Consider the following 25667-nt stretch of genomic DNA (forward strand, 5'->3'; position numbering starts at 1 on the left):
GGAAGGAAGGAAGGAAGGAAGGAAGGAAGGAAGGAAGGAAGGAAGGAGAGATAAGAGAGGGAGGGAAGGAGGAAGAAAACTCATCTCATACAAAAATCAGAATGGGAAGGAGAAAGGATGAAAACTTGTCTCTCAGTAGTATATGAGTTCAACAGAAAATTTTCATGAATATTATCAATTAGCTGATAGGAAACATTTGTTATTCTGGGCTTCCAGGATTCAATTTGTAGGAGGTAAAGAGTAGCAGAGAAATCTGTCATGCTGATACTGACTCAGAGGGCAGCAGAGATGTCACCCAAGGTTCTCGAAAGGCCAGGAAACAGCAATTTGTAAAAATTACTAGCCTTTTTACTTCTTGCTAAAAATAAACATGTGAATTAGCTTCTCAGCACAATATTTCATGTCGTTTTATGCCATTTGATTGTACTAATAGAGGAAACAATTTGCATTTCATAAATTTCACATTTGGGGAACCATGTCCAATCACTACTTTAATGTGGAAGCTCCTCTGAATTGATGAGAAATTAAGTATGACAAACTACGATTAGCCTTTAGAATACTTCCACCATAGTGACTACTATCACCACCCTCTACTACGTCTATTAGTGGTTAATACTTACTGAGCACGTACTGTGTAAGGTGCTATTCTACGTGTTTTTCACGTACTAACTCATTTCAGCTTTACCTCAACTGTATGAAGTAGTCCTGTAATTATCTCCATTTCACATACAAAGAAACAGAGGCACAGAGATATTAAATAACTTGCCCAACGTCATATTGCTAGTGAACGGCCATCCAAAATTTGAACCCAGGCAGCTCAGCGTCTGAGTTCTGGTTCTCAGCCACTTACTGTTAAACAGGGTTAGAGAAGGGGGCAGGAGAGTAGATAGACTCCTTCACTGAAGCCAAGACTTACATTCAATCTAAGTGGGATGTTTTTATTCACTCTACACTGCTAGTAAAATTCATTTTCTTTCTCATTTCTTCTCCTTGTCCTTCTGTATAATCGTCCTCTTCCTCCTCCACTTCTCTCTTCCCTGCTTCTCTTCCTCATTTTTCCTCTTCTTTTGATGAACTGTGTAGTTTTCCTTAGTTTGAGTATCCAAACAGAATTCATCCTCTTTTCTATTTCTCACTTCTCTTCCATTGCTTCCCTAAGTCCTGCCTCTTCAATCAGCCTCACCCTTTCCCAACTTTCTTGCTTCATTCAGGGACATTAACATTAGCACCAATTATCCTTGCTTCATTTTTACAGCTCTTCTCAACACGTGTCTCTACTGTGTCTTTTTCAGCAGGTCCTGTCTGCTTTTCCTTTCAAATGTCCCTCAGATTTATCTTTTTCATTTCTACTGACTCCAAACGAATTCATGCTCTCATCACCTCACGCTTGTGGGAAAGTCCTCCAGCTTGTCTCTTCACCACCAAAGTCTCACAATTCATGCTCTCTGACTTACTACCTACAGGACAGTTTTCCAAAAACAATACTCTCATTGTCCTACTGGGCATATTATTGCTATTGGTAAATCCTCCATTGCCTGAAACTATCATTTCTAAACCATATTCCCCATAATTAGGCCCAATCCAATTTTTTGCCTCCAAATACTTTTTCACTGTCCCTTGAATATAACGGTATTTCTCACAATTTCATCTTTGCTAATCTTTTATTTAAATTGCTTGAAACCAGAAGTGATTTGGATTTTAAACTTTTCCAGATGTTATAATATTTGCAGAATACATACCAGTGCAGCATCCCTAATCTGAAAATACAAAATGTGAAATGCTGCAATGAGCATTTCCTTTGAGCATCATGTTGGTGCTCAAAAACGTTTGATTTTTGGAGCATTCTGAATTTCAGATTAGGGATGTTCTATGGCAGTGACGGTGGTGGAAGAGATCTTTAGAATTTATTATCAGCCAAGCTTTGTATTAAGTATGTTATATACATTATTCCAAGTAATTCCCACAGCATCTTTGTGAAGAGTGTCCCATGATTTTACAGATGAGTAAACTGAGGCATAGAGCAATTTGCCCAAGGTCACATAGCTCTTAAGGAGTACAGATTGGATGTGAATCCACTCATCTGATTTCACAGTCCATGCTCTTAAGTACTTTCTAATACTGTTCACCTAGCCAAAAATTATACCCTTACCCAGACTGCCATCATCATTAAATAGAGAATGTTAATACAAGTCTCCTTGAAAACTTCGAATACTCATTTAGAATCACTCCTCTGAATGTCCACTGAATTCAGCATAATATTCCATGTAATACTCAATATAATATCAAACTAGAATATATTGATTTAGAATTATTTCATATGTATTCATCTCATCTCCCTAATTAAACTGTAATCTTTCACACTAGAATGGCATCTTCTCAAACTGTAACTTATGAGTCATGGAATTAGCTCATGGCCTGCAACCAACATTTGAAAAAAAATAAAATAGGCTTGAAAAAAAACAGCGTGTATCACTTTGTAGAATGTTTATTTCAATTATGTGAGGATGTGCATGCACACTTACACTAGGTCATAATGCAAAAATGTATTTAAGGTGATAGTTCAAGGTCAAAAAATTAGAAAGCCATTGTTCTAGAGGGCAGACATGATTCGTTAGTCTTTTATTCTTATGGGGCCTATCACAATCCCACACACATTGTAAGTACTCAATAACAACTTGGCTGACTGAATAAAATTACCTTGTACCATTTCTTTTTTTTTTTTTTTTTGAGACGGAGTCTGGCTGTGTCTCCCAGGCTGGAGTGCAATGGCCGGATCTCAGCTCACTGCAAGCTCCGCCCCCCGGGTATATGCCATTCTCCTGCCTCAGCCTCCGGAGTAGCTGGGACTACAGGCGCCCGCCACGTCGCCCGGCTAGTTTTTTGTATTTTTGGTAGAGACGGGGTTTCACTGTGTTAGCCAGGATGGTCTCGATCTCCTGACCTCGTGATCCTCCCGTCTCGGCCTCCCAAAGTGCTGGGATTACAGGCTTGAGCCACCGCGCCCGGCACCTTGTACCATTTCTATTATAACCATATTATTATGATTAAAAACTCAGTGTTGAGCCATTTATACATATCATAATATCTATACATGCATACTCTTTACTGTGATCATGTTTAGCCTTATATTATCAAATGATTTTTTTAAATTGAGGCTTCTCTGTTCATAAGATAATGTGCTTAAATCCCCAAGCTATACTTAATATTTTAGAGAGGTTAGTTTCGATTAGTAGTTCCATAAATTCAGAGTTAAGAAGATATGGTATCTTATGCAAATGAAAGCTTACTCCTCCCCATAATACTAAAGGGGAAATTTTAATGATAAATTGGCTAAGCATGGTTCCTTCTATTTTATAAGGCAACTACATATCATTACTTTTAATATTTATTTCCACAAAGAATCACTTTACTAAAATTTGTATTACATTTAAAAAGAGGCTTTTAAAAATTAAAATATCATTTTTAGCTAAATAGTATGAAGCAACTTGATTGTACTGCATTTATTAACCTCACCATTTGAGCAGTCTGGGCCAGTCCAATTAGGGTCACATGTGCAGGAGCCACTTTCTTGAAGGTATGTTCCGTGACCAGAGCACTGATCTGGACACATAGTCTTCAGTATTTCACAATTGCTACCTCCCCATCCTGGACTGCAATGACATTCCCCATGGATACACACACCATGATTAGAACACCCAGGGTCTAGACAGTCAGCTGGTGTAAAGAAAAGAACAATTTTATTAAATCCAGAAGATACCATAATGCATGCAGAAAAAGAATTAAATCCTAATCTCATTTATATGAACACTTTGGATAATCAAATATTTATCTACCATTTCCAAGAACCTGTTTCTGAAAATGCAAAGAATTATAATACAATAAAGCATTAAGAACCAGGCTAGTGCCATTTAGGTAATTGAGACTCTTGCAAGGATTAGTAATTTTCCTGAATTACACACACAGACTCTTGAGGTTTCAGACTATTGCTCTCTGTTCTGCCTAATCACAGAGTAATAAGCATTGCCTTCTCTATAACAAAATCTGTGACCACTGAGTACTGACAGCTGTATGGGATCCTCACACTGTTTGAGAAATAAATGAGTTGCATACTCTCTTTCTTAATTCACTTTAATGTGCTTTAGATGACGAGATTTAATTTAGCAATTTGACTCAATAAAACTTTACACTTGTAGGGTCAATGGCCTGAAAATTTAATTCCAGAGACTTAATTGCATTACTTTGTGTGTGCAGATCAATAAAATCAATTTGATTGAAGAACGGAAATGGTGCTTTTTTGCTTTCTGAAAAAACAATTCACCTGCACTTTACAATATGGTATCTTGACTCTCATCATGACATGTACACAGCTATGGAACAAATCCATGATGTCACACTTCTTTTCAGTAGCATATTTTGTGTACTATTCTGTCTTTCTAGAGAAGTCGAAATGCTAGATTTAGAAGCTGGCATCAATGTAAAAAACTATAAAAAGAAAAATAAAATCCAACAGTCTGCTGTTAGTTTCAAGGTACGAGGTTTGCTTGCTTTCTCAGAGTGAAAAAAAGGAATGATTCACACTGCTGAAAAAGAGCAAAGAGGCCCTTTGGTGTTTGTTCTTTTTATTAGTTAAAATGTTAATAAGACAACACATTCATAAATATGGATTTTTCAAAATTGCTTTCAACAGGAAGCCTACAAAAGAGATTTGCCAAACTAAAGATTACAGATATAATCTGTTTCTTTATGAAGACAACAACAGACTTCTGCAAATATTGACATGTTTACCTTCTTCACAATTTTCTCCTTTGTATCCCGAGTTGCAGGCACAAGAGCCCATGATACAAATCCCACGACCCCCACACTGTGGGTCAATACACTGGGTAGCCGGCACATCACACTCCGTACCCTTCCAGCCGCTGAAACACAGGCAGCGGCCCTTGGAGTACTGCCCGTTGCCACTACATAACACTGGACAGGCCGCTGTGAAACAAGACACGACAGAAGAATTACAGCCACATTTTCCACCGAGCTTCCGAAAGAAAAGACACATCGCTGAACAAGCAATTTGCCAGGTTTCCCCCCTTTCTTTCCTGTCTCGGTAGTTTTTGGAATTACTTGTGTTTCTACAGCTTATTTATATCGGCTTAAGAAAAGAATCTAACTTGCATACCTCTTGAACAATCCGGACCCAGAAATCCTGGAAAACAATGGCAAGTTCCAGAAACGCACTCTCCATTTCCATGGCAATTTCGGGGACATTCCACCACAGACTCTGAAGAAAAGAGAAAGAAGGAACACTTGTATAGCCTGCCTCTTGCAAAAGATAAATGGTGTCACTTTGATCTTCTTTTATGCTAGATAATTTGAGGAGTAAAGCAAAGCACTGTCACTTCAAATGCAGATTTTCAAAGTGTTTCATGATGTATTCTCCTCTCCCAAGGTAATTCTGGATAATATTTTCTCCCAGTGCTTCATAGTCTGTTACATGTTCACAAATAAACGGTTCAAAGATAATTCTCATGTTCTACCTGGGCTTTAACACCCTAGGAATTACCCCAAATTGGTACAGATAATTTAGTTTCTATTAAACAAGGCGTTTAGGCTGTAGCCTGGAAAAGGGGGCTTTGAAGATTATTCTTACCTATAACAATGGTATTAAAAGACACTTGCTCTGCATTTTTCCCGTCATTATAAAAAGCCAGATGCCAGATTCCGGAATCCAAGTACTGGATAAAGCCAGCCTCATGAAGGCTGACGGATCTCGCCTGCCGCCCGGCTCTCTCCGTCTCAAGCAGGCTCCGCTGCTCTCTGGCAATCAGCCTGCTGCCATCCAGGAGCTCCACAAAGTCATACTGGGGGGAGGACGAGGAAGAACAGTCAGACACATAAAGGGTGGCTGCTTCTCTGTCTTTTTGTTCTTCAAGCTGTCTTCCTTTGCTCTAACAAATACAGTGTTAGAAAGAAGTTCCCGACTGCCAGGTCCAAATGGGAGAAGTCTCCTATGCATACCGTTTACAAGGACGATGCAAACTACCTGCCACATAGAGCCCGATCCAATCATCAGGGACCATTTTTTTTCCCCTTACTGGGCAATATGGTTTCCAAATTTATTTAATTCTACTGACTGATCAAAGTCTGATGAGTTTAGGCAGTCTGGGGGTACAAATATAAAATCTACATGAACTGACATTTCCAATCCAGCAGGCTTACGTTTAATGCATTAATTTCGTAATTGATATATAATAGTCATACATATTTTGAGTGCCCTCCCAGCCTCTGGTATCCATCATTCTACTCTTTCTTTTTTTTTTTTTTTTTTTTTTGAGACGGAGTCTCGCTCTGTCGCCCAGGCTGGAGTGCAGTGGCCGGATCTCAGCTCACTGCAAGCTCCGCCTCCCGGGTTCCCGCCATTCTCCTGCCTCAGCCTCCCGAGTAGCTGGGACTACAGGCGCCCGCCACCTCGCCCGGCTAGTTTTTTGTATTTTTTAGTAGAGACGGGGTTTCACCGTATTAGCCAGGATGGTCTCGATCTCCTGACCTCATGATCTGCCCGTCTCGGCCTCCCAAAGTGCTGGGATTACAGGCTTGAGCCACCGCACCCGGCCTACTCTTTCTTTTTTTTAAATTTTATTTTATTATACTTTCAGTTCTGGGATACATGTGCAGAATGTGCTGGCTTGTTACATAGGTATGCACGTGCCATGGTGGTTGGCTGCACCCATCAACCCGTCATCTACATTAGGTATTTCTCCTAATGCTATCCCTCCCCTAGCCCCTGACCCCCTGAGAGGCCTTGGTGTGTGATGTTCCCCTCCCTGTGTCCATGTGTTCTCATCGTTCAACTCCCACTTATGAGTGAGAACATGCAGTGTTTGGTTTTCTGTTCTTGTGTTAGTTTGCTGAGAATCATCACTCTCCTCTTTCTACTCATTCACTTTTTTAGCTCCCATACATAAGCCAGAATATGTGGTATTTGACTTTCTATACCTGGCTTATTTCACTTCACGCAATGATCTCCAGTTCCATCCATGTCGCCAGCAACCTTGTTTTAGTTAGACCACAAGATAACCCTTAATGGTCTTCTCTGACTTAACATTCATGTAGCAACAACTACTGTTGAATCCTTACTCTGAGCCGGTTCCTCACAGGAACCCTCGTAAGAAGGCTTTACCATTAGCACTTTACAGATGGAGGAATCTGAATCTCGAGGAGCTGCAGCAGGCTCTCAGCCATCTGGTAATGGTGGGGTTGGCGTGTGAACTCAAGAGCACTTCGTTCCAAGTGGGGTCATCCCTCCCACCCTACTCCACCTCTCCTGTGACCCTGATGTGACCATCTCAAGCACGATGGAGAATGCCACGGCCTTCACTTAGTTATTGTTAAAGACGTGTAATAAGATGCCTTTACATCTTTGATCTAAACAGTTAATGGAGGGGTTCTGAAGGGATGGCAATAATAGGAAATGTGCCTGACTATTCTTATGAATGTGTCATCATTAAACCTAAGTTTTGTTTCAGTAAAATTAGACATGAACATTGGTGACTGGAGAGTTTAAACAATTTAAACTGGAGAGTTATACAGTGGGGTAAAATTTTGTAAGTAGAAATAATACAAGGAATTTGAAAGATGCTGAAAAGACTTTCCAATATAGTTTCAAGAAATTTTTTAGATAACAATTGTTAAAACTAGAGTGATTCAGTGTCTACAGACTGTTACTTAGTTTCATTCTATTCCTGAGGTGTGTTTATGGTGAAACATATGCCACAGTACAATATATAAATAATAATTACTATAATACCACATATATAAATCATAAATATTCTACTTTCTGATAGATTTCTTAGATGGAATTTCATCAGAGGCCTATTTAAGAAAAAGATTATTATATGAATCTCTTAATTCAATCAAGCTGGAATAAAATCAGTTGTTGGAAATACTGAGAATCACAGTTAAATAGATTGCCATTTTACTGATCATAGACCTCTGCTGTTAATATTGGAGAGAATTTAGAATTTAATTCAGCTTCTGACTTATTAAAATTGTTATTTATAAGTAAAACCTTTTTTTGTTTTTTTGGGTAGTTTCATTAGAAGAGAATTCAGCTGTGAGAAATATATAAAAATAGTATAACATGATCAGCAGTCAAAAACGTTTCTTTTCATTTATACCTTATAAGGATAAAAAGAATGACTGGTGTGGATACCTGCCCTACAAAAATTTGACTGGAATTCTATTCTAGAATTATTAGAGGAAAACTAATTTGGCAGTTTTGAAAGGTGACTCTGTCTCAAATAAGCCATTCATTTCCTCATCAGGTTTAAATATTTACAACACATTTGCATGGCAAAGGGACAAGAAAAAATTTCTTTTTATGACCCAAGCATATAAACATTTTTCTTCCCTAACATTAAACACAGTAACTAAAACAGTCAAAGGGAGAAATTCGGAGTTTTAGCTGGTCTTTGAAGGCAAAAGCACAACCATCACCTTTATCATGGAAGTAACCATTTGCATCACACTGTGAACAATAAAATAAGGCCAGGGTAGTGAACGTGATGGTGACGAGGAGGAGCTGACAGGTTTTGAGTATCTACCCAGTTCTAGGCTCTTCTGCAGAAGTGTTTCACACATGATTTCAGGAGAGTGATTCAAATACCTAAAGAAACATTCCCTACGTTAACACTAAAACCATCTGTGCCAAAAAATTACCAAATTACAAGGAATGAAAATACTTAACAATCTTCGTTCTTAGGGCATAAAGTGGTCACTTAAGGGCAAATGTGAGTTTTGCTCTGTAATACTTCTAAGATGGAGGCACAGATATATTTTGGGGGAGAAAAGGAGTCTTAGGACTTTATACTCTTTTTAGGAAGAAATTCTTGGCGCTAACTCTTCAATTGCACTACTCCGGGGAGCCATCATGAGACAAAGCTTATACTTGATAAAGGTTTCATATAAAGTGAGACAATTCTAGTGTGTAAGCTCTGTTTAAAGGTCATTTTCTTATGATTTAATATTAACAAATATACCCACTTTAAAAATCCTCATCTAAAGTTGGTTTAAACTACAATGTATTAACAAGGTCTTTTGGAAAATCAGTAGAAGAAAAGTTTGCCCATGTTTGTTGTATTTATGCTGGTTACCTGATAGACCATTTAAAAACAAATAGATTTTGTTTCAGGTATCTTGGTGGTTCACTTCTGAACAGTTAGATTAGAGGTTTAATTCAATTCTGTTACTAAAACGATGAGTTCTCGGAATCTATGAATACTTAACTGTGTCCTGACATCAACTCTTTGGTAGTGGCACAGTCTTGCTGTAATTGGAATATAGAGAATAAAGAGATTTTACACATCATCTGGTCCAACTCTATCATTTTACCAATGGACACTAAGGCTCAGAGAAGGGATGCTGCAAGGTCACCAAGTGAAAAGGTGGTAAAGGGTATGCTTAGAACTAGGCTTCCAACTCCCATTCGACAAGAGCCTTCATGTGAATGCACTCAAATGCTACAGTACACTTAACCATAAGGCTCTGCATCGCCTCCTTAGGCCACTAACTGACCAAGAGAATGAACTGGCATCAGGGAGAAGACAGCCCACTGATTCCTTGGCAACAACCAAACGGGCAGTTTTAAAAAGGGTCACAAAGACTGTGACAGCTCAAGCAACCATTCTGAATGGCTGGCCAATTTTAATTATTTCAGGTTGATTTATTTAATGTTCCCCAGAAACAGAGAAATATTCAATTTGGGCTGCTTTATAGAATATTTCACGTTTAAACACTGAACTCAGAAACAGTTGTTTGCTCTGCTGATATTGAATAAACCACAGGAAGAAACTATAATAACCATGATGCTTAAGAAAATGCATAACCTACTTAAACACATACCCTGTGGTAGAAAAGAAAAGTGGGTATCACACGTATGATGTTTAAACACTAGAAGGATTATGAGAAAACCTGAAACTGCATCTTTTATTTCTCTAATCTTAAATGTTATATACAACTTGCAGAGTCAACTAAATCTTTAAATAAACCTTTCAAGTACACAAAACAATAGGAAATTCTTATCTGAAATTATTTTCTGGAATTTATAAGTTACATGTTCACTATTGTGCTCGGCTTAGAGGTACATTTTTTGAATTATATACAAAATAATCACATATGTGGTTTCAATGAGAAAATAGTTTTTCATATTTCACTGGACAATTGCTATAAATCCAATCTGTCTACTATAATTGAAGTTACAGAGGACTTTCATTTAAGAAATTTTTTTTTTTTTTTTTTTTTTTCCTAGACAGAGTTTTGCTCTTGTCATCCAGGCTGGAGTGCAATGTCACGATCTCTCGCTCACTGCAACCTCCGCCTCCAGGGTTCAAGCGATTCTCCTGCCTCAGCCTCCTGAGTAGCTGGGATTACAGGTGTGCATCACTATGTTCGGCTAGTTTTGTATTTTTAGTAGAGACGGGGTTTCACATGTTGGTCAGGCTGGTCTCGAACTCCTGACCTTAAGTGATCCACCTACCTTGGCCTCCCAGTGCTGGGACTACAGGCGTGACCCACTGTGCTGGCCTTAAGAAAACCTGGTTATTGTATCCTAGTCAGTGTCACCTATAAGATGAACTGGAGTCAAATCTAAAATTTAAAATGGTCCAGACTGGCTGGGCACGGTGGCTCATGCCTGTAATCCCAACACTTTGGGAGGCCGAGGAGGGCAGATCACCTGAGGCTGGGAGTCCGGGATCAGCCTGACCAACATGGAAAAACCCCATCTCTACTAAAAATACAAAATTAGCTGGGCGTGGTGGTGCATCCCAGCTACTAGGGAGGCTGAGGCTGGAGAATCACTTGAACCTGGGAGGCGGAGGCTGCGGTGAGCCGAAAGCCATTGCACTCCAGCCTGGGCAACAAGAGCAAAACTCCACCTCAAACAATAAAATAAAAATAAAATAAAATAGTCCAGATGCGGTGGCTCCTGCCTGTAATTCCAGTCCTTTGGGAAGCTGAGGTGGGCGGACTGCTTGAGCCCAGGAGTTCAAGACCAGCCTGGGCAACGTGGTGAAACCACATCTCTACAAAAAAATACAAAAATTAGCCGGGTGCAGTGACACGCATCTGTAGTCCCAGCTACCCAGGAGGCTGAGGTGGAAGGATCACCTGAGCCAAGGTTTTGAGGCTGCAGTGAGGTGAGACTGGACCACTGCACTCCAGTCTGGAAGATGCAGTGAGACCCTGTCTCAAACAAAAAACAAAACACACAAAAACCAAAACCCCAACAAACAAACAAAAATACAAAATTTAAAATTGGGCATTAGTACATTATAAGAAGTATACAATGCATAAGGATCGAATTTACTTTAATAATATAGATATTAAAAATATTAAATAGGAAAAATGAATACACTAAAAGCCTGATATTCAGAAATTTCACTGCCATAAAAATTCATATATGTATATGAACTAAATCCACAATTGCATTAGAAAAAGCATGTTGAAATCTTCTTACTCATCTTTCTTTAAAGATATAATTTCTTTATTAATATGTGATAACTTTTCTTCATAATTTATGTTCCTAGGTTATAGAAGAAGTATTTCTCACAAAATTATATGATATAAAGCATACATGAAAACTTTCCATTCCTTATTTTATAAATCACACTAAATCAGCATGAAATCCTCTGGGCAAATGAATTGATGATCGAATATAACTTTAGGCTCATCCAACTGTCAATTTTAATTAATCAACTATTACATGTTTGATATTCTTCTATTTGCTAACATAATAGTTGATCAGGGGGAAAGTCTCAGTTCCAATTTTATGGTAGGTAATTTAAAAAACTTCTCTTAGACATGACAGAACCTATATTAAGTGACAATTTCCAATTTACATACTATGACCCAGTACCGTATTAGATTATGACAAAGGCTGTGGAATTGACAGTAGTTCTCCATCTGTGATTGCTGTTGTGAGGGGATTTTTATGCAAGGGAAATGACTTTAAAGTTCTTTGATATTAAGGATATCTGAATTGTTTTGCGTACCACACGGATCATACTCGGTTCATCTCTGAAAGCTCTCTTGCCTCTTTATCTCAGCGTTCATCATTTTAGATGAGGAACCGTGCTTGAGTTGATAAAGCTCATGTCATCATATTTATGTTGACGTTCCCGTAATTTCTCTACTAAGAGTAAATCTGGCATAAACTAAAAAAACACATTTTGAACAGAATGAATACGTGTTTGAGATGAATATGTTATGCATCTATTACATGAAAGGAATAAGATCATCTGAAATTATCATAGAATCTTTGTAAAACACTTGGAAAATCCATGGTGTTTTACTGGGTGCTCAGATGATGCTCAATATTCATTAAGTTGCTCACAAAATTCAGTATATTTTAAACAGTCAAATCAGGAAGAAAATATTGTTCTTCCCACTACTGATTCAAAAACCTCAGAACAAGTAACCTACATTCAAAATTCTTTCTACTGTAGGAAGTCAATTCCAAACAGTTAACCAAACAGCTGAGCTTAAGAAAGATAATCATTTCAAAAAATGCAAGCAGCAGTTTTTATTTCATTGATGAGAAAGCCTAGTCTTACCTGAGTATGGGAAGGTGGTAAGCCTTTTCGGCCATAGACTCCTATCAACGCATCCTTCTGAAGAGAGATATTGAATTTAAGAAACTGTGGCTGATCAATGAAGAGCTGTGATCTCCAGAAGATCCCGGGAGGAACCTCTTGAATTGCTCTTCGGCCAATATCAAGTTCTCCGGAATCTATGGTATTATTTTCTTGCGTAAATCCACCTAATTTTCCTGAATGTAAGAGATGCATTGATGAAGAACAAAACAATTTTTAAAAAACAGAACAAAAAAGGTTTTTAAACTTTTTGAAAAAGTTATTTTTACTAAATGCTCAAGCCATTTCATCTTCTGATAAAGTACTCTCATAAAATTTGCACTTTAAAAGCTTCCGTTGCTAGATATTGGTGTTTTACTAATTCTGATTTGGCTCCTAAGATATTTAAGTTAAAATCCCTTTGACTTCCCCCAAGGTATGCCTATGACTAAAGCTGTTTTCACACCTACAGTCTTTCTGTTCACTTGAAACGTAATTATCTTACAAATTATGTGTCTTGTTATTTCTTGGGAGAGATTAGGTCTGGTACTTATCAGTCATTCTAAACATATTATAACACTTCAAAGTGTAAATTAAGGCAGAATGGATTATGGAGATTTCTAAATCAATCCTTAAGCAAACAATAAAACCAATCAATGGCTCAGATTCATGTAGTTCTATCTAAACGACATACTAGGATGAATGAAAATCACCAGATGCTAGCAGAGAGGTAGAGAAGGGGTACTTGGGGCGTTGTGAGGGGAAAGGAAGGAGCGGTCAGCTGAAGTGCTCACATAGCTTTTGGTGACGGCTGTTCCTCTCTCTTTTGACCCTCATTTCAAACTCACTTGTAGTCTCAGTGGACATGCTGTGTTACTTCTGACCACACTGATCTTTGATCCATAGGAACAAAACCTCTTTGCTCCCTGGATCCCTGCCACCTGGTAAGAGACAGCATCTCATCTCTTCCTGCATGGCCTCCTTCTAGAGAACAGATCCAAGACTCCTCTTTTTGGTATGATGTTCCCCTTTTCCCTCTTTGCCAAGGTTCTTTCTCAGTTGCTCTGATGGGGGTCATGGTAGAATGTCTGCAATTTTCCATAAGTGGAAATATAACCACACTGTCTTTTATGCAGACGGGTCCAGGAGGCTGAGGCACAGAATGAAACTGGGCAAATTATCTTCTATCAATTCAGCCCTTTTACAGTGATAACAACAGGAGGGTGATGGGGGAGGATCACTTGAGCTCAGGAGTTAAAGTCCAGCCTGGGCAACATAGTGAGACCCCCGTCTCTTAAAAAAAAAAGTGATAACAAAGTTGACTTACTATCAACTTTGTCTTTTTTTTTTTTTTAAACATTAAACTGTTAATTCAAAACGTAGAGGATGTAATTTTAAGTCTGAGAGCTGTAAGCTATCTTATCTTAGTGATAAGGGAGACAGTCTTCTAACTCTCTGTGAAGAATTATTACTTTAACAATGACTTCATTTTTACTGAGTATCTGCTAGTGGCAGCACTGTAGGTGACTTAAAAAAAGAAACATAAACCAAAGAGTAGAATCTTACAGATTATCTGATCTGACTTACAAAGCTTATGCCATCAAGCAGTAATTACCTGGTTGGGGAGACAACACCCACAAACTGATAAATTAAGTGAGACCCTAAAGCAGTATGACCCTGAGTAAGGGTCAGAGAAATGCACTATCACTACAGGCTGGAGGCTGAGAGATTTCACAGGAGTTAAGTTTGGCAGTAAACATTGAGGAACAGATAGGATAAGGTTTCTGAGTTGGGATAAACATCGCCATCACAAGCATGCAAGTGGAACTTGAGAGGTGTTAGGTTGGTGCTCAGCAGAGAAATCCATCTGGCCAGAAGATAAGATAAAGAAAACTCGTTTTGGAGTCAGACAAATCTGGGTTTCTTGAAGCCTGGCTTTGCCAACAATTAGCTGTGTGGCCTTAAGAAAGATACTAAACGTCATCTAGAAAATGGGGAGAGTAATGTCATCATTGCACTGTTATAAGGATTCCACGAGGTTTGGGGCATCAAACACAAGCTGCAGTGTCTGGCTCTCAGGAGGTCTGAATGGGTTTGTCATGGGAGGGATGTGAGATAAGGTTGGGAAGGGAAATGACATCTGTTTGTGGAGGGCCTTGAATACCAGGTTAAAGAATATTGTCTTTATACTTTATGCTAGTGATTTTTTTGTATTTTCACTCTATCAAGAGTGTCATTACACTCTTCTCCCTGAAGATGTATATATTTACTAGCATTCTGTTACTGTGCATGTCATTTATGGTACGCTTTTAAAATAGATACTTGAAGACTGCTTATGGGTAAATTGCATTTCGATGCCTCAAACACACTTATTCTTGTGTGGTGGTGGGGTGTGTGTGTATAATCAAGAGAAACAGAACTGAAGATTACTAAGGAACATGACCTGCAATCACAGATCCAGTTTATGGCCGATAGGATCTGAAGCAATTCACAAAAAATTCACACTTACAGATAAATGTGAGGTTTGAGGGAGTAGTACATCACTAGTAAATGTTAGAATTGCTTTCCACCTGGACTACTGCATCCTACACGACACACGTACCATCAGTGGTGAAGGACCGCTATAGCTAAATGGAGACCCATTAAAGGTTCTGAGCAGGCTAAAGGTGAAATGAAATCACTGTTTCAAGAGCATTACCGTGCAGTAACTGTGGGAAGCCTGGAAATGAACAGATGAGTGAGGACACAGCTGCAATAACCCAGGTATGAGGCAGAAGAGGGTTGTACAAGAAAACTCAATAAAAAGGCATTATTTATAATCTCACTTCCTCTCTTCTTTCTCAGTGTTGACAATCATGGTAGCTATCAGGTCTATTTTTCTTAAACCAATTCAGTAATACAAAATGATCTAAGGAATAAAATTTCCAAATTGAGTTATAGTAATCACTATAATTTTTCCACACATCAACTCTTGGATTATAAACTGTAGATCATTCATAGGATTCACAGTATTTATTTTACAATAGTAATACTTGTTTATTTCAACAAAATTAGAACATATAGTTAAATAAAAAGAGAAAAAAAATATAATGCTACTACCCAGAGATTATCTTGCTTTCTATCGAAATAGATATCTATCTTGCTTTACTCAGAAATTTTTAATTATCTGAGACCAATTTCTACTTTTCACTTAGGAAGCTTCTGCAAAGGAACCTATATTTGTCATCAAGGACCTTTTATTGAGAAGGTTTAGGGGAGACAGAAATGGAACTAATCTTTACTGAGAACCTACAATATGACAGGTAGTTTCACCTATGAGGTTGTTATCATTTTGAGATGAGGAAACTAAGGCTCAGAGAAGTAAATGATGTGGCTAAAGCAACCGATGGAGTCAAGACTGAAATCAAGGTCTGCAGAATTCCAAAACCATCCGTTGTGTATAATCCTCAATAAAATCTTTGCTTTTTATTAAAACAAAAATATTATTTTAAATTACTAAGTTTTAAATTTATTTGTCTAGTTCATATACAATCAGATATATTAAGTCACTGAAGCACCCTAGAGAATACAATTTCAGGATATAAAGTTTATACTTATTTTTATAAATTTTATCAGTATAAAATTTATGGATACTATAACATAACATTCTTTATGTTATAATTCATAAGTTCCTCATAAGCTTTTGTCTTTTGGTTGACTTCTACATGAAACTAATTTTAAAGTACTGAGTAGAGTAGCTATTCTCTTCCCCTCTAAGATGTTAGTATCCATATCATATTTTAATATGAATATAGTTTATATTTAGACTCATCCATCAAGTATATACATTTCTAAGGCTATTATACTTGATTTTCATTAATAAGTTCGATCTACTATCTGAAGCATATGTAATGTAATTTCATCTACTCTCTTGGGTTGACCCTATTGCTGCTATTAATGGTTTTCTGAGTTTTAATAGCATACCCGTGCTTTGAAACTGGGAAGCATAAATTCATAACTGGTGCTAATTTCAGCATTTTTTTTTCCAAAACATGATGTTTACCCAAGAGCATTAGCTGTGGTAATGGTAACCAAGTTCTGATTTCTAGGGTTTCAGGTTTCACTATCTCAAAGCCATTTAATAAGCCAGTTGCTTTCTCCAAAATTAATTTTGAGGGGTTAAAATCTTTCTCACAGAAATGATATGTGAATACATTGTTGTGTTGGGAAGCATATCTATTTATCCTATTAGTCCCATACATAGCTAATTTAACAGGTGGTTCTTTTCCAGAAAAAGAGGGTTCTTCATTTGTAAAACAGAAGAACCAAGACTGGTAGAGTGTGCTTGAATGGGATAGTAGTTGTGAGGATTTTTTCCTCCCATAATGCAAAAAACCCTAATTAATCATAACACCACAGAATCTTCGAGTTCTAGTACCCGTGAAGTCATCTAGTCCAGGGGTCTTTAAACAAGGATAGCCATATCCCTAGGAAACATTAAAACTTTTCAATAAGGAACGGGGTAGGAAATTAATTTCTATTAATAGAACCTCAATAACATCCACGTGTTGACTTTCTTTACAAAAGAAAGGTATGCGTCTTACACACCCAAAATACTACCATGACTCATTGTCCTGCAGCATAAAACTTCCAGTATGCCAGAAAAAGGCAAAATTAAAAGTATTTTGGTTGGTGAAGCTTCTTTTATTTAAGACACCATAAACCCAAGGTAGGGCTTCAGTGACCTTCCCTGCTTAACATAGTTCCACTAAGGGCAAAATGTGGAGTTTAAAATGGGTTATTTCGGACTACTGGCATGCTTTGAAGTCAAATGTATCAAGAAAGAGAGATTACCTTTTTAATGAACTTATCACCCACCCCAACCACTGTCAAAGAATGCTTTTCAACTGCAGAAGACTTGCATGACTACCAAGAACACAGCAATAAGGTAAGAAACATGAAATGTAATGATGCTTTATTTATTCCAGCTGTCAAGGTAAGGACAAGGATTTGTGCTTTATCTTGCTACCTATCTACCTAGAGCAGGGATTCAGAACTGAGAGGTTCTAACAAAATGTAGATTAATTTATTTGAACTGAAAAAATAAGTCAGACTTTTTCTGACAAAAGGTAAATTTGGGCCAGGCATGGTGGCTCATGCCTGTAATCCCAGCACTTTGGGAGAATGAGGCAGGTGGATCCTGAGGTGAGGAGCTTGAAACCAGCCTGGCTAAGATGGTGAAATCCCATCTCTACTAAAAATACAAAAATTAGCTGGGTGTAGTGGCGGGCACCTGTAATCCCAGCTACTTGGGAGGCTGAGGCAGGAGAATCACTTGAACCCGGGAGGTAGAGGTTGCAGTGAGCTGAGATCATGCCACTGCACTCTAGCCTGGGTGACACAGCAAGACTCTGTCTCAAAACAAAACAAAACAAAACAAAAAAATGGTAAATTTGGTTTTAGTAAGTACTGACTCCGACAGGTAAATTATATGGTGGATATTTCCCATAAATTAGATGAGCTAATGAAATAGATATATTTACAGCATATACAGGCATACATATTGCACGTTTTGTTCCAGACCACCACAATAAAGCAGGTGTCACAATAAAGTGAGGTACACATATTTTTTGGTTTACCAGTGCATATAAAAGTTATGTTTACACTGTACTGCAGTCTATTAAGTGTGCAATAGCATTATTTCCTTTTTTTTTGAGACAGGGTCTCAAAAGTTGTCACCCAGGCTGGAGTGCAGTGGCCCAATCTCAGCTCACTGCAGCCTCAATCTCCCTGGGCTCAGGTGATCATCCTACCCCAGCTTCTCAAGTGCCTGGGACTACAGGTGCACACCACTAAGTCTGGCTAATTTTTTGGTGTTTTTTGTAAAGACAGGGTTTCAACATGTTGTCTAGGCTGGTCTAAAACTCTTGGACTCAAGCGATCCACCAGCCTTGGCCCCCCAAAGTGCTGGGATTACAGGCATGAGCCACTGTGCCCAGCCAATAGGTTTCTACAAACCAATGTATAACCTTAATTTAAAAATATTTTATTGCTAAAAAAATGCTAACGATCCTCTGATCAAGTCATAATCTTTTTGCTGATGGAGGATCTTGCCTCAGTGTAGGTAGCAGCTGATTGATCAAGATAGTGGTTGCTGAAGGTTGGAGTGTCTGTGGCGATTTCTTAACATAAGACAATAAATAAGTTTGTCACATTGACTCTTTCCATGAAAGGTTTCTCTGAAGGATGTGATGCTATTTGATATCGTTTTACTCACAGTAGAACATTTTTCAGAATTGGAGTCAACCCTCTCAAACCCTGCCACTGCTTTATCAACTAAGTTTATGATATTCTAAATCCTTTGTTGTTATTTCAACAATGTTCACAGCTTCTTCACCACCAGTAAATTCCATCTCAAATACCCACTTTCTTTGCTCATCCACAAGAAGCAACTCCTCATCCATTAAAGTTTCATGATGATTGCCGGATGCAGTGGCTCAAGCCTGTAATCCCAGCACTTTGGGAGGCCGAGACGGGCGGATCACAAGGTCAGGAGATCGAGACCATCCTGGCTAAACCAGTGAAACCCCGTCTCTACTAAAAAATACAAAAAAATTGCTGGGCGAGGTGGCAGGCGCCTGTAGTCCCAGCTACTAGGGAGGCTGAGGCAGGAGAATGGTGGGAACCCGGGAGGCGGAGCTTGCAGTGAGCTGAGATCCAGCCACTGCACTCCAGCGTGGGCGACAGAACGAGACTCTGTCTCAAAAAAAAAAAAAAAAAAAAAAAAAAAGGTTTCAGGATGAGATTGCAGCAATTCAGTCACATCTTCAGGTTCTACTTTTAATTCTAGTTTTCTTGCTATTTCCATCAGATGTGCAGTTACTTCCGCCATTGAAGTGTGAACCCTCAAAGTCATCTATGAAGGTTGGAATCAAGTTCCAAACTCTAGTTAATGCTAGTCTTTTGACCTCTTCCCATGAGTCATAAATATTCTTAATAGCATCTAGAATGCTAAATCCTTTCCAGAAGATTTTTAATTGACTTTGCCCAGATCTATCACAGGAAATCACTATCTATGATAGCCTTACAAAATGTACTTCTTAAATATGACTTGAAAGCTGAAATTACCCCAATCCATGGGCTGCAGAATGGATGCTGTGTCTGCAGACATGAAAACACTAACCTCCTCGTACATCTCCATCAGAGCTCTTGGGGGACTAGGCACATTGTCAATAAGAAGCAATATTTTGAAAGCAATCTTTTTCTCTGAGCAGTAGGTCTCAATGGTGGGCTTAAAATATTTGCTAGCCATGTTGTAAAGAGATGTGCTGTCATCCAGGCTTTGTTGTTCCATTTATAGAGCATAGGCAGAGATAGCATAATTCTTAACGGCCCTAGGATTTGAGGAATGATCAATAAGCACTGGCTTCAACTTCAAGTCCCCAGTTGCATCAAGTCCCCAGTTGCATTACCCCCTAACAGAGTCAGCCTGTCCCTGGAAGCTTTGAGGCCAGGCCTTGACTTCTCCTCTCTAGCTATGAAAAATCCTAGATGGCATCTTCTTCCAGTGTAAGGCTCTTTCATCTACACTGAAAATCTATTGTCTAGTGTAGCCATATTCATCAGTGATCTTAGCTAGATCTTCTGGATAACCTGCTGCAGCGTCTGCATCAGCACCTGCTGCTTCACCTTGCATTTTTATGTCGCAGAGATGGCTTCTCTCCTTAAACCTCATGAACCAACCTTTGTTAACTTCTAACTCTTATTCTGCAGCTTCCTCACCTCTCTCAGCCTTTACAGAGCTGAAGAGAGAGCCTTGCTCTGGAGTAGGCTTTAGCTGAAGGGAATGTTATATCTGGTTTGATCATCTATCCAGGCCACTCAAATGTTCTCCTTATCGGTAATAAGGCTGTTTTGCTTTCTTATCATTCATGTGCTCACTTGGAGTCGTGCTTTTAATTGCCTTTAAAAACTCTTCCTTTGCACTCACAACCTGGCCAAGTGTTTGGCGCAGGAGGCCTAGCTTTCAGCCGATCTCACCTTGGACATGACTTCCCCACTAAGCTTGATCATTTCTAGCTTTCGACTTACACTGACAGACGTGTGATTCTACCTTTCACTTGAATACTTAGAGGCCACCGTGGGCTTATTGACTGGCCTCATTTCAATACTGTTGTGTCTCAGGAAATAGGAAGGCCCAAGGAGAGACAGATGGCGGGGATGCTGGTCCCGGAGCAGTCAGAACACACACACACGTATCGATTCAGTTCGCTGTCTTCTGTGGGTGCGGTTTCTGGCACCCCAAAACAATGAAAAGAGCAACATCAAAGACCACTGACTGAAGGTCACCGTCACAGATCGAACGATAATGAAAAAGTTTGAAATATTTTGAGAATTACCAAAATGCAACACAGAGACATGACGTGGGCACGTGCTGTTGGAAAAGCAGTGCTGAGAGACTTGCTGATGCAGGGCTGCCACAGACACTCAGTTTGTAAAAAACGTGGCATCTGGGAGGCATGAGAAAGCGTAATAAAATGAGATCTTCCTGTAATACGATGAAAGCATTACAAAATTATAATATCAAAGATGAATTAATATGAGCAATAGTTCCATTTTTCACCACATTTTAAGCATACCAGATTAAATAAAGTGCCACTAAGTAGCAGAATAACAGGTCAAATTAGCAGTATTTTGCTAAGCCTTGGTAAAGTCTTTTTTGATATCCTACACAGAAACCGGGAAAGGATTGGTTCTAAAAACAGTGTAATAAATCTTTTTCAAAGTAGTTAGTTGCTGATTCTGCGCTTTCATGAGAAATGTGATAGAACTGGCAGCTTATAGACAACATATTGTTTTAGAAATAGATCACAATGTGATTTCTGACATATGACTAATAATGTCAAATAATTGAAGAGCATCACTTAAAAAAAAATTCTTCCATTGCCACTTACGTTGTAGCAAGATTTCTTTTGTTTATATTCATAAGAAAGGAAAACGGGATTAGAATTGAAACTGAATTTCACTTTATTCTTGTAAGGAATATTCATCTATGAATATATAAAGTATTTGAAAAAAGTTCCCATTCATCTCAGAGAGGTATTTTCAATATATTTTCACTTTTTAGGTTTCAAATTATCAAAATCTTTAACACACTTACATAAGAATTAGGTTGTTTTCAGTCAAATGTGTACAACTAATAATTGTAAGCATAATTTAATATAGAAGAAAACAGGTTTTTAAAAACATATGATCTCAAAAAATAAAAACATTAAATTTGTATAGCTATTTTGTTTAAGGGGGTCACAAAAGCAAAATAGTTTGAAGCCCACTGATCTATTCTAGCTTTTCCCATGAAATATGAATCTCACCTCTAAAGTGCCTGTCAACTTCTATTTGCTTCAAGTTATTATACTATTTAGAATGACTTTATTTTGAATTACAGTCTTAGAATGTGTCTTTTCTAAAAGGTAGCTGCAGATCTGATCTCTCATTCTAATCAGTGATGTAGAAATATAAGGACATCACTGATTTTTCTCTGCAAAGTCCACTGATAGGGCAGCTTAGATTAGTGCACTGCTGCTTTTCAAGTCACAGCCCTTCTCTCATTTGGCCAGGTCATGTGTGTTCACTCCTGTTAGCATTTTCAAATGCTCTTTATTGATGGTAAACACACCTGGAAGTCAGTGGGCCATTGACACAGTTTGATAAACTTGTAAATACTTGCACAACCTTTTCCTCTGAAGCTCATCAGTCCTCTTAGATAAAAGCCTGGACACAGGAGTCTTTCATCATGTCCTGAATTCCAGAAAACTTTGGCTTCAGAAGAAATAAAAAAAAGGCCAGTTCTAGGGCTCTCTATCCTCCCTTACTGAGATCACTACGTCCATAAAGCCCTAGAGCCTGAACCTGGGAATGATCATAGGCAACACTAAGGTCGTCTGTAGGTTTTACTAAAAGAAAAAGGAGGAAAACTGGAGGAAAAAATAGAGACAGGGCAACAGAGTGCCCTGCAGTTATTCTAAACTCAAAGCTTGAGGGTTAGGAATCAAACCAATTAAAGCCTTCACAGAAAGAGTGAAATGTACCATGTCTTCAAACACAATAGGGTATCATCTTGAAGGTTTTTTTCAGCATGTCCTGTTGTGCCTGAATGTGGGAGCCACTAGCAGTCTTTTCACCTACGAACTGTGACTTTTTTCTTTCATCAGTATGTGTCACAACAGTCTTAATGTCTTAAAAGACAGTTGTCAGAGTGTGAAAACATAAAGAGACCACATACGCAAAGCTATTGTTATTCCTCTCCTCCTTATGTGGTACCCAGTTCATATGAAAACACATCAGTGGAGTGAAAGTTTTTCAGATAATGCCTTTTAAAAAGTACTTTGAACTGAAAAATGTTTTATAAATAATAGTTTACCAACCACAGATACTGTGAGGACAAAACAGAAGATTTAAAGTCATATTGATAATTAGGAGGTTTGGTGTCTGTTTGAAAATTATTTTGTGCTATCGGAAAAACGAGCAAAAATTACAAAATGCTAAGTTGTCTGCCATACATATCATGGATTTGCCACCTGCCTATGGTGTGAGTAAACAAGCCTATAATGACTGAAATGGAAAGGCAGAAAAGAAATTGACTGTCAAAGTCTAACTGCAATTGTTGTGGAAGGTAAATGATAGTATCATCTTAAATCCCACAGAGGCACTAACAATTAAGACATCAGGAAGTGGCCGGGCGCGGTGGCTCAAGCCTGTAATCCCAGCACTTTGGGAGGCCGAGACGGGCGGATCACGAGGTCAGGAGATCGAGACCATCCTGGCTAATACGGTGAAACCCCCGTCTCTACTAAAAAATACAAAACAAAAAACTAGCCGGGTGAGGTGGCGGGCGCCTGTAGTCCCAGCTACTCGGGAGGCTGAGGCAGGAGAATGGCGTAAACCCGGGGGGCGGAGCTTGCAGTGAGCTGAGATCTGGCCACTGCACTCCAGCCTGGGCGACAGAGCGAGACTCCGTCTCAAAAAAAAAAAAAAAAAAAAAAAAAAAAGACATCAGGAAGCAAGGTTAAGCATTTATAGACAATCAACAGCCCACCCTCCAATTCTATGACCTAACCTCGGATGCATACCCTGACTTTGAGATCTCTGAGAGAACATATCTTTTTATAAACAACCAGATGCCATAATTCAGCACTGTGGATACAGAGTGTTAGATCACAAGCTAAGTGAAATAAGACATAACTACTTTGCAAACATAGCTTAATGGACAAGATCAATACAGCATCTAATTAAGGAGCTATTACACATTGTAATAACACAAATACTATGAACAATATTGAACAAAACTCAGTGCTTTTGCAGCCCTGTCAGCTCCATTTCTCTAATTCACATGTTATCTTCAACCTGCTATCAAATCGAACTCTCTAGAGTTGTCTAGTACTTAAGAAAGTTGATACACGATGATCAAAAATGTAAAATTTAGTCCCAGCTACTTGGGAGGCTGAGGCAGGACAATGGCATGAACCTGGGAGGTGGAGTCTGCAGTGAGCCGAGATCGCGCCAAAAATTTAAAAAAAAAAATTAAAAGTTAAAAGCAACTGGAATTGTTTTGTTTAAGCAGCACACACACACATATTTGTAGTTTTTCAACTCATACCCATACAAAAAGAGTTCTTTCGATTGGAGAAGTCACTTGCCCTAGTTACACCGACTGAAATGTATAGCCTTTTATTTCAGTCTTTATTATCTGAAATTATCCTGTGCTAAAATTGGGCATTTGTCTTGTCTTACATGTCCCTTTAGAAATCAAGCTGGTGTTGAAATGTTCTGTCAGCGAACACTCTGCTTTTCCCTAACGGAGATTTTCTAATTCATTGTAATAACTTGCTCGATTCCTATCCAGCCTAGAATTCACATGCTCTGGAAACAACAGCTGTGATCATCTTGCTTTTACTGCTGTATTCCCAGAATCTTGCTCAGTTCATGGCACATAGTAAGTGCTCATTAAATAAATGTAAAATGAATAAATTCTATGCATTCAAAAAAAGATAATATTGCTTTCATAAAATTCAAATAACTACATATAAATAACAAATGATGGAGATTTCCATTATTGCTTTAGAGGATACTACTGATGCTGATTTAGAGAAGTGTCTTCTTAAAATTTTGCTATGAATTACAAGTGCATCATCTTGAATCACGGAGTGAAGAGCAAACAATCACTGACATGCATTGAATAGCTGTCATGTTCCAATCATTGCCTGGCACCCTGCATGCATTATCTGATTCAAACCCCATTGTAAACCTTTATATTACCCTATAAAGAAACAGGAAGTGACAGTGGTAATTTGCTTAAAGGCACCCAGTGAGTGGCAGAGCTTCAGTTCTTAGCCAGTATTCTATACTAGTACTTTGCATATACTTGATGTATGGCCCTTCATATACTTTATATCATATTATTTAGTTATATTATTTTCACACATTCATTCAACAAATACTTTGTGAGCAACTATTACATGCCAGAACTGTGCCAAGGGCTTGGCATACAGCAGAGAAAGAACAGACAGGATGCTTGCCTTATAGTCTAGTCATGAGACTAGATGAGATGCATTAAATAGTGCTAGTGATAACCATAAACAGTTTTCAAGCATTTACTATGTACTATACACCATTGTATGTTTATACCTTTGTATATTTGCATTGAACACTCCAGAGCAAAGACCATTCTATGAAGAAAATTAGTCCCTTTTAATTGATGAGACCACTTCGGCACAAAGAAGCCAAGTAGCACAGGCATTAATGATCAGAACTAGGACACAAAACCTGGTGGTGAGGCTCATAAGTCTATACTCTTTATCTCTGTGTGATATTGTTTTTATATTACACTATGGTGTGATGCACAGCCAGACTGTGGAGAGCCTTGTAGGTCATTTAAAGACTTCTGACCAGAATCTAGGTCACTGAAAGGGCTTAGGCAAGGAACTGATATCTCAGATTTGTGTGTGAAGAGCGGGTGAGCAAGACTGGAGACATACAGTGCAAATAGGAGGCTACTATATCCAGTTGAGA

General features: G+C 38.5%; 1 protein-coding gene across 2 annotated transcripts in view; it reads right to left on the reverse strand.

Annotated features, from left to right (window-relative positions):
* TENM3 (teneurin transmembrane protein 3) overlaps nt 1–25667 on the reverse strand; it is a 470182-nt gene that overhangs the window by 111907 nt on the left and 332608 nt on the right. For both annotated transcript variants that reach the window (XM_023221030.1, XM_031935298.1), the window contains exons 6-10: nt 12603–12817; nt 5642–5852; nt 5171–5272; nt 4786–4980; nt 3514–3714 (exon numbers count right to left, since the gene is read on the reverse strand). In XM_023221030.1, the coding sequence (XP_023076798.1) occupies nt 3514–3714; nt 4786–4980; nt 5171–5272; nt 5642–5852; nt 12603–12817 (924 nt within the window). The remainder of the gene's footprint in view (nt 1–3513; nt 3715–4785; nt 4981–5170; nt 5273–5641; nt 5853–12602; nt 12818–25667) is intronic.

This window comes from Piliocolobus tephrosceles, chromosome 3 (genome assembly GCF_002776525.5).
Source record: "Piliocolobus tephrosceles isolate RC106 chromosome 3, ASM277652v3, whole genome shotgun sequence".
Lineage (NCBI taxonomy): Eukaryota > Metazoa > Chordata > Mammalia > Primates > Cercopithecidae > Piliocolobus > Piliocolobus tephrosceles.